The sequence below is a fragment of the Pempheris klunzingeri genome, chromosome 3, assembly GCF_042242105.1.
Source record: "Pempheris klunzingeri isolate RE-2024b chromosome 3, fPemKlu1.hap1, whole genome shotgun sequence".
Lineage (NCBI taxonomy): Eukaryota > Metazoa > Chordata > Actinopteri > Acropomatiformes > Pempheridae > Pempheris > Pempheris klunzingeri.
The window spans coordinates 10,372,614-10,385,008 of record NC_092014.1 but is presented as its reverse complement, the minus strand read 5'-3'; the positions used below and the strand labels follow the sequence as shown (position 1 = coordinate 10,385,008).

Here is a 12,395-nt window from a genome sequence, read left to right as displayed (position 1 = left end):
TTTTCGCTCCTGTCTCTTTAAGCCCCTCCCCCCTCCAGGAACACCCAGTCTGCTCTGATTGGTCAGCTCCCTGAGCAGGTGCTGCCCAACAACTCCCACATCAACTCTGCCATCTCCAGCAGAAACACATTTAACACAATGCTAACAGCATGCTAACGCTGAACGAGGTCACACGTTCAAAAGGTCCAGTGTGACATCACAAGCGGGGCCATAACTAAACAGAGCATTTTTACACACATTTACTGAAAGATCAAGCCAGAGAAAAAGAGAGAGGTTGATCTTTTCTCATAATTTGAGAGGTTGTGGACACACCGGGGAAACATATTTATGTTGAAAACACATTAAAAGTCCAGTTGCATAAAATGCCCTCTTTTAACAGAAGTTTCAACTTTAAAAGCTTTCTCTATTTTATCTTCATCATTGTTCCATGGTGATAAAAGTGGTCCTTTAAAGGGGTATTCCTGCAATTTAGTATTACACCTCAATTGGATAAGGGGAATTCAGAGACACAACATTTATACTACTATAAAAGCACTGGATCCTACACTTACCAAAACACAAATCAATGTTAGCCTCCCTGCCTAGTAAACACCCACATAATTTAAACTCCACACCCCTAGTTTGGGTTTTAAAGTTGTGGCCTCCAAAACCAAAGCTTGGATTTTTCCCCCCCCAACCTTAACAAAGCTTTTCCAGAGCCACAGAATACTTAATATAGGACTAACTGTGACACTTTGATTGATCTTGTAAAATGTAAAGTCTGTGGAGAGCCCCTTTAATCATAAGTGTAATGCCATGTAGTGCTTACAAAATAGAAATATAGCTATAGCCAAAACTGTAATATTAGATTGAATCCAATAATGATTATGTCTTCTCTGCTGCCCGCGTCAGCTGTCAGATCTGTACCACAGTAGGGAGACTCTCCTTTGCTTCAAATCCCTCCAAGCCTGCCTGCCTGGGGAAAGTCTGATTTATACCGGCGTTCTCTGCTTTGGTGAGCATAGCGACGTGTGACAACAGCCCGTTATTCACACGAGCCTTTTACGGAGGAACCTGCAAACATGACAAACGGTATTAGTGGTGCTGATATCAGTAGTTTATTGTATGTTAAGTCCAACACATTCAAAATAGAAAGGAAAAAAATAACAAAAGAAAAAAAATAACTAAAAAACAAACAAAAAAAAAAAAAATTCTCCACCTGCAACACTTTTGTACTAGCAACAAGTAAAGGGTAAACACAGTAAAATTAAGATGGCAGCCAACTGTTTACCACACCTGCTAAAGCCAAGAAGGTACTTCTATTTCCATTCAAAAAAGGACTGGAATGATTCACAATGAGGATCCACTCTACTGCATTTTAAATTTACAGCTGTTCTATTTTTCCCCTCTTCTTTTGAGGATCCTCTCAAGTTTGGAAAAAGGGAGGGTTGTTGAAAACCTCAGTGGAAAAAGAAGAACTATCCGACCGTAAATTTACATGCTCCAATATTTTCACCACCACTACCATGTAAAAAGCACAGATTGGTCTGAAAGCATGATGGCTCTTCTTCGCCACTGTCTTCGTTGACCGTTGCTGTAGAAAGTGTGATTGCAGTCAAGTGCCCATGTTAAGCAATTACCTGACAAATAAACATTTACGGTAGAGGCACCAATGAGAACTGTCCGTTAAAAACACTCCAAGACCAAAGAGCTGTAATTTTGTCTGTAATATGAGGTCAAAGACAGATGTTAACAAATTAAGAGTCTCTCTATTGTGAGCTAATCTGAAAATCTCAACTACAAGGGAGAGTAGCTGAGCTTTACTGTGGGAAATTAAGTAAAATAGGCCATGTCTGTAAGTTAAATCTTGTTTCAGCTGCAACAGAGCAAATAGTGCCAATTTCCTTTTCTTTCTATGCCAAATGAAAAATTTGGAGGCCGCATTCAAACTGACAAACTGTCATAGAAATATTGGAAATAGTGCAATACCACCAGACAAGGAAGACCTCATTAGTATATTTGTCCAGAAAAATGCTACATCGATTTCACTTCCCGTTTCAGTGCAAGATTACCGAAAATAAAATAAAAAAAACAAAACAAAACAAAACACATCTCATTTGTCATGTTTTCCTTTCCAGCTGAGACCAAAGGTCTTCCCTCCCTACCCAGTGGTAAAAAGTAAATACACTAGAGGAAAAGTAGATGACTAGTATGGCATTCAGATCAGACTTGCCTTGAATGGAAAAAATAAATGCAGAAAACAAGCACAATGAATAATCAGCATATGAAAATACAAATGCATTAACAGCTAGAAAAGTGAGCACAATTATTTGCTAGTCTGCAGGCCGGAACTACGGCCAGCCCACCCGCACAGATCATTACAAAATTGTTGCTGAGAAAAGAACAGTCTGACAACTTTTGAGTCCAGGGATTAACCCGAGTGCTGCCATGAGTCGCAAAAACCTACGGTCAGACTGAAAGTAATGATCAACAGTATCTGAATCACACTGTGAGACATTTACCCTTCCCAAACCGCAAATCTTATTTCACTGAAAACACGGTTTTGTAGAGCTATGACTTGTTAAACCAAGGACCAAGCGTCTCACTGTCACCATCTTATATGTACCTTTTTTGGGAGTAATTCTTCAAATGCACCTCTTAACCATTTAACGTCGAACAGAACTCGAGGCACCTATTTGTCTCTACAAAACCCAGAACAGACACAATACAAAACAAATGTACAAAACTCACAACAGATCATCTTAGGTAGTAAAACAGTATGGAAAAAAGAAATCTGCACCTGAAAAACTTAAATCTTGTGAATACTGCAATTTTTTCTTGTATCTGCTCCCAGAAGACAATAGTTCAGGGTGAGCAGCTCCGCATTAGGAGGCAGCGAGCCCCAAACCGCTTTACGCTTTAGTAAGACTGGAAAAGGTGAAAGAAGGCACCATCATGCTCTTTTCAAGTCGAGAGACAAATGAAAATATACACAGAGAACAAAACATACAGTAAACTATGATTTTTGCTGTACATTTATTCTGTTACTCCGCGCTTAAGACAGGAAGGGAGGGAAGAGGGGGGGAGGGAGGGAGGGAGGGAGGGAGATGTCGTCCGTCTCAGCGCCGCGGCCTAGCTGGCAGGGAAAAACATGAAGAAAAACAAACTTTGAATCAAAAGAAAAAACAGAGCGAGCAGCCATCATTACCACCACTCTTCTATTGTTCGACTTTGTTTCTTGTTTATCCTTTGTCCCCCCACTCATTTGGTGAAAGTCCAGGATTTGAGCTCTTTTTCTTATTCGATTTATAAATGAGGAAAAATATAATGTAGATTTGCTTGTCATCTCGTCCATCCAGCAGTAATTGAAGCGTCGTTTTGGGTCAGAAGTGTGAATAGTACATTGGTCACAGCAGACAGGCTGTAAGCGAGGCCTGCCCCGGAAAGTCGTATCGCTTCGAGACAAAACAGGTCTCTCCAGCTGCGTTCCGAGCATGGATGTCAATGTAATACGACAAAAGTACCCATTAGTGCATATTGATGAGTGCATTATGCAATTTTGAAGCAGTGGTCTCTCAAAAGGAAAAAAGTAAAAGGCAAGCTTTTCCCCTGGAACTGCACAAATTTTGCATCTCACTCTTTTCCAACAGTAACGGGCAGAAAACTACCATATAAAATGTGCAATAGAGGGATTTCGTGAAGCAGCGCCCCAGTTAAGTCAAGGCATATAATCTCTTTTCCAAATGATGGGCTGTATTGTCGTACTTAAGTCTCATCAGTCCCTCCTAATGTGGCAGATTACTCCTGGTTGGTTTGCCTTTTTCCACGAATTTACAAATTAAAGTTTGTGAATTCTTGAGATACCCGAAAAGGATGCTCAGCTCACAACTAATAAGCGAAATTTTTTGTTTGCTTATCTTGTTTTGTCTATTTCACAAACAAATGGTTGACTGGCTGTGTCACATTCCAAAGCAAAGAGGGAACAAAAAATAAAAAATAAAACAAAAAACAAATATATACGTTTATACATGAAGATTTCTTTTCGTTAACGAGAACGGTTGAAGATGAAGAACGCGGTACTACTTCCACACTGCAGGTGGTGCTCTTCTCAGCGGCGTTGGGTTGTGAAGCGGCCTTCTCCCTGGCCACCAGAGCCTCTCCCAGAGCCCATGCCAGGTTTGGGGGCCATGCCGCCTCGAGGTGGTGGTCCCCTCCCGTCACGCTCGCGCATCATTCCGCTTCCCACGACGCCTCGCGAACCTCCGGGGCCCCGATCGTTGCGCCTCATGTCCCGACGCTCGTCTCCTCCACCGCGGATCTCTCGTTCACGCACCGCCCTCGTCTTCTTTTCCTCCACATTCAGACGCACCTCGCCTCGGAACATGATGGGCTGCACAGGGAGAAAGCAAGTTTAGTACAGATAATCCAAGACCAAGTATTTCCCCATCAATTTCACAACCCACATCATTCACTAGTTTACACAGAAGATTGTTAATCTGTCCCAGACCCCATGCAATCAATGCTGTGTCACATTGGTCTGTCCAAACCAGTTCTGAGGAACTGAAACAAATTAATCTCCAAGGCTGTGCTCAGACCGACTTTTCCCCTGCATGAAAAAACTAAAACGCAGCCACCTCATTCATTTTTATAAGGCCAGTATGGAGTCACAGTATGCCAACACAGGGACTTCTGGCAACAACAACAAAAAAAAAATAAAAAAATAAGGAAGTCTTGCAAAAAGTTTAGATGAGCAGGTCACTCAAGTACAGCAAAGTCCACACGCCTGGTGAATTGCATTGAAACTTGAGCAGAGTATTTTTCCGTTCACCTCCGGTCCTACAAACTCCTGGGACTGAGTTCCTGGATCGAATTTCACGTCTCACAGATACCTGAAGCTGTCACTCTAAATTCTGTTTGATCTTTCATTTATCAAAACATCCAGATTTTTATGGGGAACTTATTTTAGATAGCTTTTCTGTAGATTTATAGAGCATCAGCTGCCACTTGTGTAGACAGACTATTGAAGCAGTATTATCTGTGACAGAGACAAAATGCAGCCTCTTCATTCATGTTAATGAGATCAAAATATCAGCACAGCAACGCTTCGACCACAGAGGGGTTAAGACCAAAAATCTGAGGTTGTCCCACAGCTGATCCTTGCTCCACTCCAGAATCAGATACGTGCAAGCAAACCTTCCAGATAGAGAATTTTTTTTTAAAAAAAGGTGTAGGGAAGCATTGCGCCAAGTCAGTGTTTGAGAAAGTTATTGCTACGGCGATAACTTTCCAGGGTCTCTACAGTCTGCCTCAAAGCATTTAACTGTTGTGCAGCACCTGCACCTGTTGCAGCGCAGCTCCTTTTGTGTTATTTCCTCAAAGCTATATATAGTTGATCTAAGCACAGCCTTGAATATCCATTTTAACGTTTGACAAATAAATCAATATGGAACAAATATTATATGTGGAGCAGACGTGGCTTTTAGTATTTTATGTCCTGTGGCAGTTTATCCCTACTGTGAAAGACTGAGGGTTTAATGTAGAAATGTGCATCACCAAACCACCACCAAAAGAATGAAAGTGGGTAATGAAATGTGAATACATGCCCCTTCTACCTTTGCCCCCAGGATTCTTTGGACAGGATCGGAGTCGTCAAACACCACGAACCCAAAGTTGGGCAGCTTCCCACCAACGCCCTTGGTGTTGATCCGCAGCTCCACAACATTTCCATATGCTGCAAAAGAAAAGATAGAAAAGGTAATGTAATTTAAGGACTATTCATTCATCTCCACAAAAACAGCTATGGGGGATTTTTACAGGACATAAAGTATCGGCAAAGTGTTGCCTTTTCAAGGAAACATACTCATGAAGAACTCTTTGAGCTCGCTCTCGTCAATGTCATGCGGGAGGTTGCCAACAAAAAGCTGATGGCTGTCTGGGTACCGGGCAATCCGCCTGCTGTCCATGTCACCAGACTCTGCATCTCCCCGGCCACCTGCAGGTCAGAACAACGGGCAGAAAAACACACCAGCTCACATGAATTATCTGCATCATGGTCTAAGAAGTAAAATTCCTTTCAACAACAGAGAGAAACTACTTCCATGTGAAGAAGACAATGCCTGCATATTATCTCAGAGTGATCAAAGAATAATCATAAAACAGGGTTTTAGAATTATTCAGATGGAACTTAGTCATGTTTACCTTTGTTAACAAAACTCAAGTGTGGTTTTCCCGTTTGTGACTCCGAAGATGCAACACCATCTAACAGTGACAGAAACATGCAGGGTGTGAGAATAACCCAAATGAAAAGCTAAAGAAAGTTTATTCTGTATCTGTAAGGAGGCTCTGCATTACCAGGTCTGGGACCCCGTGGAGTGAAGGCTGGTCTGTCCCGTGTTCGCTGGTCTCTGGCCCGAAGAGGTGCTGTCTGCGTCTCCGGCTTGGTTTCAACTCTGGGCTGAAGGTGGATAGTGACACAAAAAGGAACTAAATGAACCACACATCCTTTTCATCAGCACTTTCACATGGTGCTTTGAAGAATCAGTTTAGGTCACCCACCCTGAGCTGGTTATTTGTTTTAGTCTTAAGTCACTTTGGTGTCATGCAAATTGCTTTGGGTAGTTAAAACAGAAGAACAACTTCTTTCTGATGGCATTTTTCCCCCCTTTACTCGTTTGTTTTTGTTGTGAAATCACACAACTGCATATTGGTCAGTAACATTTAAATTGTAGATTTATTGTTTGATTACAACTGAGTGTGACTCTTTTGAGCCCCTTTTTTTGTATTTGGTTGACCAACATCCGTAAATGGTCACATTATCATAACGTATCACAGCCTGCCAGTGACCTTCCTCACCAATCTTGGGATTTAGCAGATATCAGTTTGACGTCCGCCATCTTTCAGAGATGGCCTTATGTTTGACGATATACACACCAGTTTGGCAATATGACAATATGCATTATAAACCACAAGGTGATTTGTCAGCTGTCAGGGATTTTAATCACGGCATCTATTGTGGGGTTGTTGCTTTGATGTCTTTTTTGTGCTTTTATGATTTTAGGATTAATGTGATAAAGTAACCTTATTTTTTCAGATACTTAGTTCACTTGGTTAAGCAACATTCTGCAAATGTTATTGGTCCATTGGCATTTTGTTACCTGTGAGCTTGGAGCTTTAACAACATGGGGTGAGATTCCAGAGGAGGTGACTGTGCCGGTAGGAGGCAGGTTTTTACTTGTCACCGAAGCCCACGAGAAAGTCTGTGAGGGATGCAGTAACGCATTGTTAGGGCTGTAATAATAACCACTCAACACCACACTAGGTGTACCTTTGGGGAGAGCATGTTACCACCAGATGGACTGTGAATACCAAAATGACTTTAATTTAAGAAACCTGAGATTCTAATGCATGAAAACGTATCTTTTAATCTTAATGTAAAATATAGAATTAATATAAATGCTTCCTGTGCAGGAAAAAAGTCTCCTTAAACAGCAAGAATAAGTGCAAGTGTAAAATAAGTGTAAAAAGTCATTCAGGTTAGATACACAAAGATTCATTGAATTTACAGCAGTATGACCCCCAATAATCTTAAGGATGGAAACCACTGAGAAGTAAATCACACAACTTACTTTGGGGGGCTCCTGGGTGTTTGGTGGGGACTCCACAGGGACCGGTGAAGGGGCTTTCTCCTCCATCTCTTCCAGAACCTTCTCATCTGCTTCAGGCTTTATCTCCTCTACTTTGGGCTCCGGTTCAGGCTCCGGCTCGGGTTCTGGAGCTGGCTCCTCCATGGGCTCCTCCACACCATTACTGCAGAGCACACATCAACATGCTGTCACTTCCTCAGATGACCTCAGTTTAAAAAAGGCAAAATCCTTCATGCTAGATTTAAAAAAGAAAAAAAGAAGGAGAAAGATTAATATATTTTTGAGGTTATGGTGAAGTATTAGCTTACGTGACAGGGTGAGGTTCGTAATAGGTGGTGCTGTTGGGGCTTTCTTGAAGTGGCTCAGGGGATGGCTGCCTCTCCTCTGGCTCCTCTTCAACTTCCTCCTCTGATTCTAAGTGAAAGAAAATAAATACAGATTTGACTTATTTGCATCAGCAACAAAAAAAACTCACGTAAAAGCAATATGGGATATTTGTGACCATCTTACCCTCATCAAGCTCAGCCTCAGAGTCACCAAAAACCTCATCCTCATAACGAAAGATGTCATTGTGGACGTAGAACTTGTTTGCCACCGAACCCTAAGCAAATTCATCATGCAAAAAAAGAGAGAAAGAAAAAAAAATCTGTGTTAAAGAGCATCTGTTTAAAAAAAAGAAAGAAAGCAAAGCCAGTCATCTAAATTGAAGGACTACTTATTTTGGGCACAAAATGTCTAATTATTACAGTAAATACATTTCAGGAAATAATGGCGTTATTGCTATTGTCACGTACACTTTATGCCTGTTAATAAGTACATGCAGGCAGAAGTACTCACCTCTGGAGCAAGCACAAAAGTCTGCATAAACTTCCTCATGGGTTGACCATTGTTGGACAGTTCTCCGAGGACTTGCACCACCACTCCATCACTCAGTGTGGCGTGGGCATCCACATGCCTGATCTTTGTGTGGCATTCACTAAACTGCAAGGACATGACCTTCTTGTGGATTTCCTGAGAGATGCAGAAAAAGGAGACAACCAAGAGAAATAAATAAAAAGGAGGTAATTGGTAGAAATCAACACCATCTTGTAATTAAAAACCCATTTCTTTTTTTCCTGAGCCAATTTTTCTGGTATTTTGCACTAAAACAATTATGACCATGACCATCGACTTATTCCCAATACAAAACAGCCAACTCATACCATTGAAAAGCAAACATTTGTTGCCATGTTTAAAAAAAACTGTTATTTCTTCTTAGGTCAGCCAGTGATTTTTTTTTTACTTTGCACATTAATTAAAGATGGAAAGATTCACTTTCACAACAAAGCACACACGCACTAATTTGTATGTTGTATGCTACTTTTGTAGATGATTGTCTGTAGAATGTTGATCTACTTTATTTACTGCTTGGTTTCATCTACAGCAATGCATCATGGTCTATAAGATCATTATGTGTTTGTAGTGATGCTGTCCTGTAAGAAAGTATGTCTAAACAGTCGACTTTTCATCAGAAAATGGGTCTGTTTTGTTCTGAGGTGTACAGTGGGGTAGAAATATAAAGTTGCAGAATATGGAAATACTCAAGTATACAAACTTGAGTAAATATAGTTAGTTACATTCTACCTGTGGTGCTTAGCTGGGTTACTGTCTAGTAGTTACTACTGCCACTGTAATATATATATATTTTTTTTAATTCAAGTAAATATTTAGTGTAAAGGCCCGGTCCCCTCCATCCTCTAAGTCAGTATTTGAGGATTCACGATATGTTACTTTAAAGAAAATGTGTATTCATTGAGATACATATCATATACTGTAGCATTATTCTCTAAAAGCCATACCACTCAGCGCCACGTTGTTATAAAAGAAAGGCTGAGGATTCAGTTTGGGCCATTTTTTATTTCACTAAAAAGGAATACTTATTTTATCATCAGTATGAATGAGCTTGTACCAGAGAGCTGTTATACAGTAAGTTCAATGTGAAGCTACACGATTGGTCCATGCACCTACCGCTTGCCCGTACACCGCTTCCGCCAGCTTCCCACTTGGGTCAAGTCCTCCATGAACATAGGAAGAATTCCTTCCATAAAACCTAATGGCACAACAATATGACAGTTAAACAGTGCTACCAGCGCCTATAGATTTAATGTCAAGCACATCATATTTCAGTAATTACCTGTGCAGGAAATCTGGCGCCTTGTTTAAGAGTGTGTAATACTGCCTCACAAACTCCCGCCCTACCAGCAGGGGACTTGGCTTCTCCATCACCATTTCTTTGGTAAACAATATTAAGTGCTGAAACAGATGATAAACAAGAATTTAATTGTAATGATACTGCAATAACACACACCTACACAAGCACTCAGTTGACAGTTCAGGTACATCTAGCTTAGAAAAATGCAATCTAATTCTTCAGCCCTGCAATACACTGCCTTCATTAAAATTATAGTTTTTCATTTTACTTATTTAGCTTTTGTTCAAACTAAAGGCGGTTATTTAACTTCATGGTCATTTAAGAGATTCCAATTTATGGTGCTAATGAATTTTATAGTGTTATTCTTTCCAATTATTTATCCTAATATTGCATTATTCTGTGTGACAATACAATTTTCAAACGAACAACAAAAAAACTAAAACTTCAAGTTGAACCTTTCCAAAACTGTTTCAAACTAAAACTGAGCATTCTAACATTCATTGCAGTTGGGCTTGTTGCAGGGCTGTGTGTCTGGCTACATTCATTTGATCTAGGATTACACTGATTTAGAAATATATGCTTCGAGCCAGTTGAACAGCAACATACATTGTTTTAAGCCAGGCTATTTTAAAAGGAAGTCCATAATAGTATACATTAATGTCTGTTGTGGCTCAGGTAAACAGCATAGATGTGTTTGAGCAGCAAGTGCAGGAAGTGAAAAGGCGAATTCATAAGTTTCCTTTTAGCAGAACAATGTTTCAGTTTTGGTCTCACTAGGCCAGTGTTTCATCTGCCCCACATCAATTCTATGGCAGAGGCAAGACAGCTGGCTGTGCAGCTCGCTAGCTAACACACTAGCTAACATTCAACTGCGCCATCACGTTCACCCAATGAGACAAAGAGGGAAACCGGCTACAGATAAAAAAGAAAAGCGACTTATGCAGGCGTTGAAGATTGGCAGCGGAGAAAACGAACAGAGCCACAAATAAATGATTCCTTTAAAAGTATACATTACATCGATATGTCGCAAACATCTGTGCAGCCCTTTGTAAGATAAGTGGCCTACTGTACGAGTAAGGCCTTTCATGTCTATGCTAACAACATCTCTCACACTTGTCGCATGTTCATTAGCCGTATGACGTGCCAGATTCATGATTTAGATTTTACGTGCATTTTCCAGATATCTCAAGAGCACTGTGCAACTACTGTCAGCTAGATCAACATTATCTAGATTGTAACAACAGCGGAAGGGCTGTTAATTCTGAGCGGAGCGCCTCTTCGCTGTCATCATAAATGGCTAACGCTAGCCGGGCAAACAGAAAAGCAACGCCAAGCTTGCGACATTGCTGGCTAGCTAGCTAACATTAGCTCCAGCTAACTTGTGGCGTCGTCGTTTTTCCTGCAGCCCAGTGGTCACTTTTGCAACGTGCGATGGGAACATATTTCATCTAACACACTTGTATTTCGGCAAATGCAGAAAAACGGATCACTGTCAAGATGTTACTTTGCTGTACTTTCACACAAACGGCACCGACCGACGGACCATTATCAATGAAACAAGTTGAGTGCTATGCTAGCTCAAAGAAAACAAAGGGAGGCAGATTTAACAAATTTTGTTGATGCGCATCATTTTAAACCAGACAGCCAACGTGGGCTATTTGTACAGTAGCGACACATCTAGCTGGCAACTTTAAATGACCACTGTCTGTCTGTCGAGCAGTCGTGGTTTTCACTAGACAATGCAGCTAACTAACATTAGCTGGCACGGTTAACCGTCGCTTGTCATAGCGTTAGCCGACTTAGCTCAAGAGGATGGCTAACTTACCTTGTGAAAGACCTATCTATGTAGACAGAATTATTAGTAATAAATAACTTGAAGTAACTCGACTGTAAACTGCTCTGAAATACAGAGTATCCCAGGTGTGTATTGTGATGTTTCCCACGCTCTATTAACTAACAGTTTATGATCTCTGCTGTACCAGAGATTGAAGATTTAAAGTGATAGCTTCTATTTATTGTTTTACCCCTGCAATCTGGGGCAGGGAACCCCCATCGCAGAGATTCAGCCAATGGACTGTTTACACTGGGCAACATAAATTATGACGTCAAACAAATAACCCCGCCCCCAAACTTTCTATTGATTGATTGATAATCACTTTCATAGTACTTCTTATCATCCGTTTACGCTTACTTGCGCATCAAAAACCATCCATGCTGCGAGTACAGTGTGGGCACTGATACGTGTTAATGCAATTTCCATACATTTGCATATTTTCTAAATCACTCCTGAAAATTGTGCTTTTGGTAAACAGATTTTCCAGATTTTGTACATGAGGATACATTTACAGTAAACAGTTACATAGTGCATTCTTTGGTGCTGGAGGAGCGTTCGTATATCTAAAAAAAATAACCCAGATGATGTCATCAGGAGGGCAGCATGGTGGTGCGGTGATTAGCACTGTTGCTCACAGCAAGAAGGTTCCAGGTTTGAATCTGTAGGTTTGTGGTTTGAGCCTGGGGTCTTTCTGTGTGGGGTATGCATGTTCTTCCTGTTCATGTGTGGGTTCTCTCCAGGTACTCCG

The 12,395-nt window shown here is 40.9% G+C and overlaps 1 protein-coding gene across 2 annotated transcripts; it reads right to left on the bottom strand.

The window, feature by feature from the left end:
- Positions 1 to 1,074: 1,074 nt before the first annotated feature.
- On the bottom strand, positions 1,075 to 11,806 carry g3bp2a (G3BP stress granule assembly factor 2a). 2 transcript variants are annotated; one of them, XM_070856520.1, is made up of 13 exons: positions 11,639 to 11,806; positions 9,796 to 9,914; positions 9,630 to 9,711; positions 8,460 to 8,633; positions 8,133 to 8,223; positions 7,931 to 8,036; positions 7,605 to 7,785; positions 7,134 to 7,235; positions 6,331 to 6,433; positions 6,178 to 6,237; positions 5,840 to 5,971; positions 5,583 to 5,710; positions 1,075 to 4,369 (listed from the first exon to the last, which is right to left on the bottom strand). In XM_070856520.1, the coding sequence occupies exons 2-13, from the start codon at positions 9,888 to 9,890 to the stop codon at positions 4,088 to 4,090; spliced, it is 1,536 nt and encodes a 511-aa protein (XP_070712621.1). In that variant the 5' UTR covers positions 9,891 to 9,914; positions 11,639 to 11,806; the 3' UTR covers positions 1,075 to 4,087. The 2 variants fall into 2 exon arrangements, with proteins under 2 accessions (XP_070712621.1, XP_070712622.1); XM_070856521.1 differs by having other exon boundaries at positions 5,592 to 5,710.
- Between the last annotated feature and the right edge of the window lie 589 nt (positions 11,807 to 12,395).

What these genes read in the sequence shown, in the direction of transcription:
- g3bp2a (XM_070856520.1), bottom strand. Translation starts at nt 9,890, where the DNA reads ATGGTGATGGAGAAGCCAAGTCCCCTGCTGGTAGGGCGGGAGTTTGTG. An exon ending in TTAAAGCTCCAAGCTCACAG is followed by an intron (nt 6,434 to 7,133) that starts GTAACAAAATGC and finishes ATCCACCTTCAG; the next exon opens with CCCAGAGTTGAAACCAAGCC. An exon ending in GCTCAAAGAGTTCTTCATGA is followed by an intron (nt 5,711 to 5,839) that starts GTATGTTTCCTT and finishes TTTCTTTTGCAG; the next exon opens with CATATGGAAATGTTGTGGAG.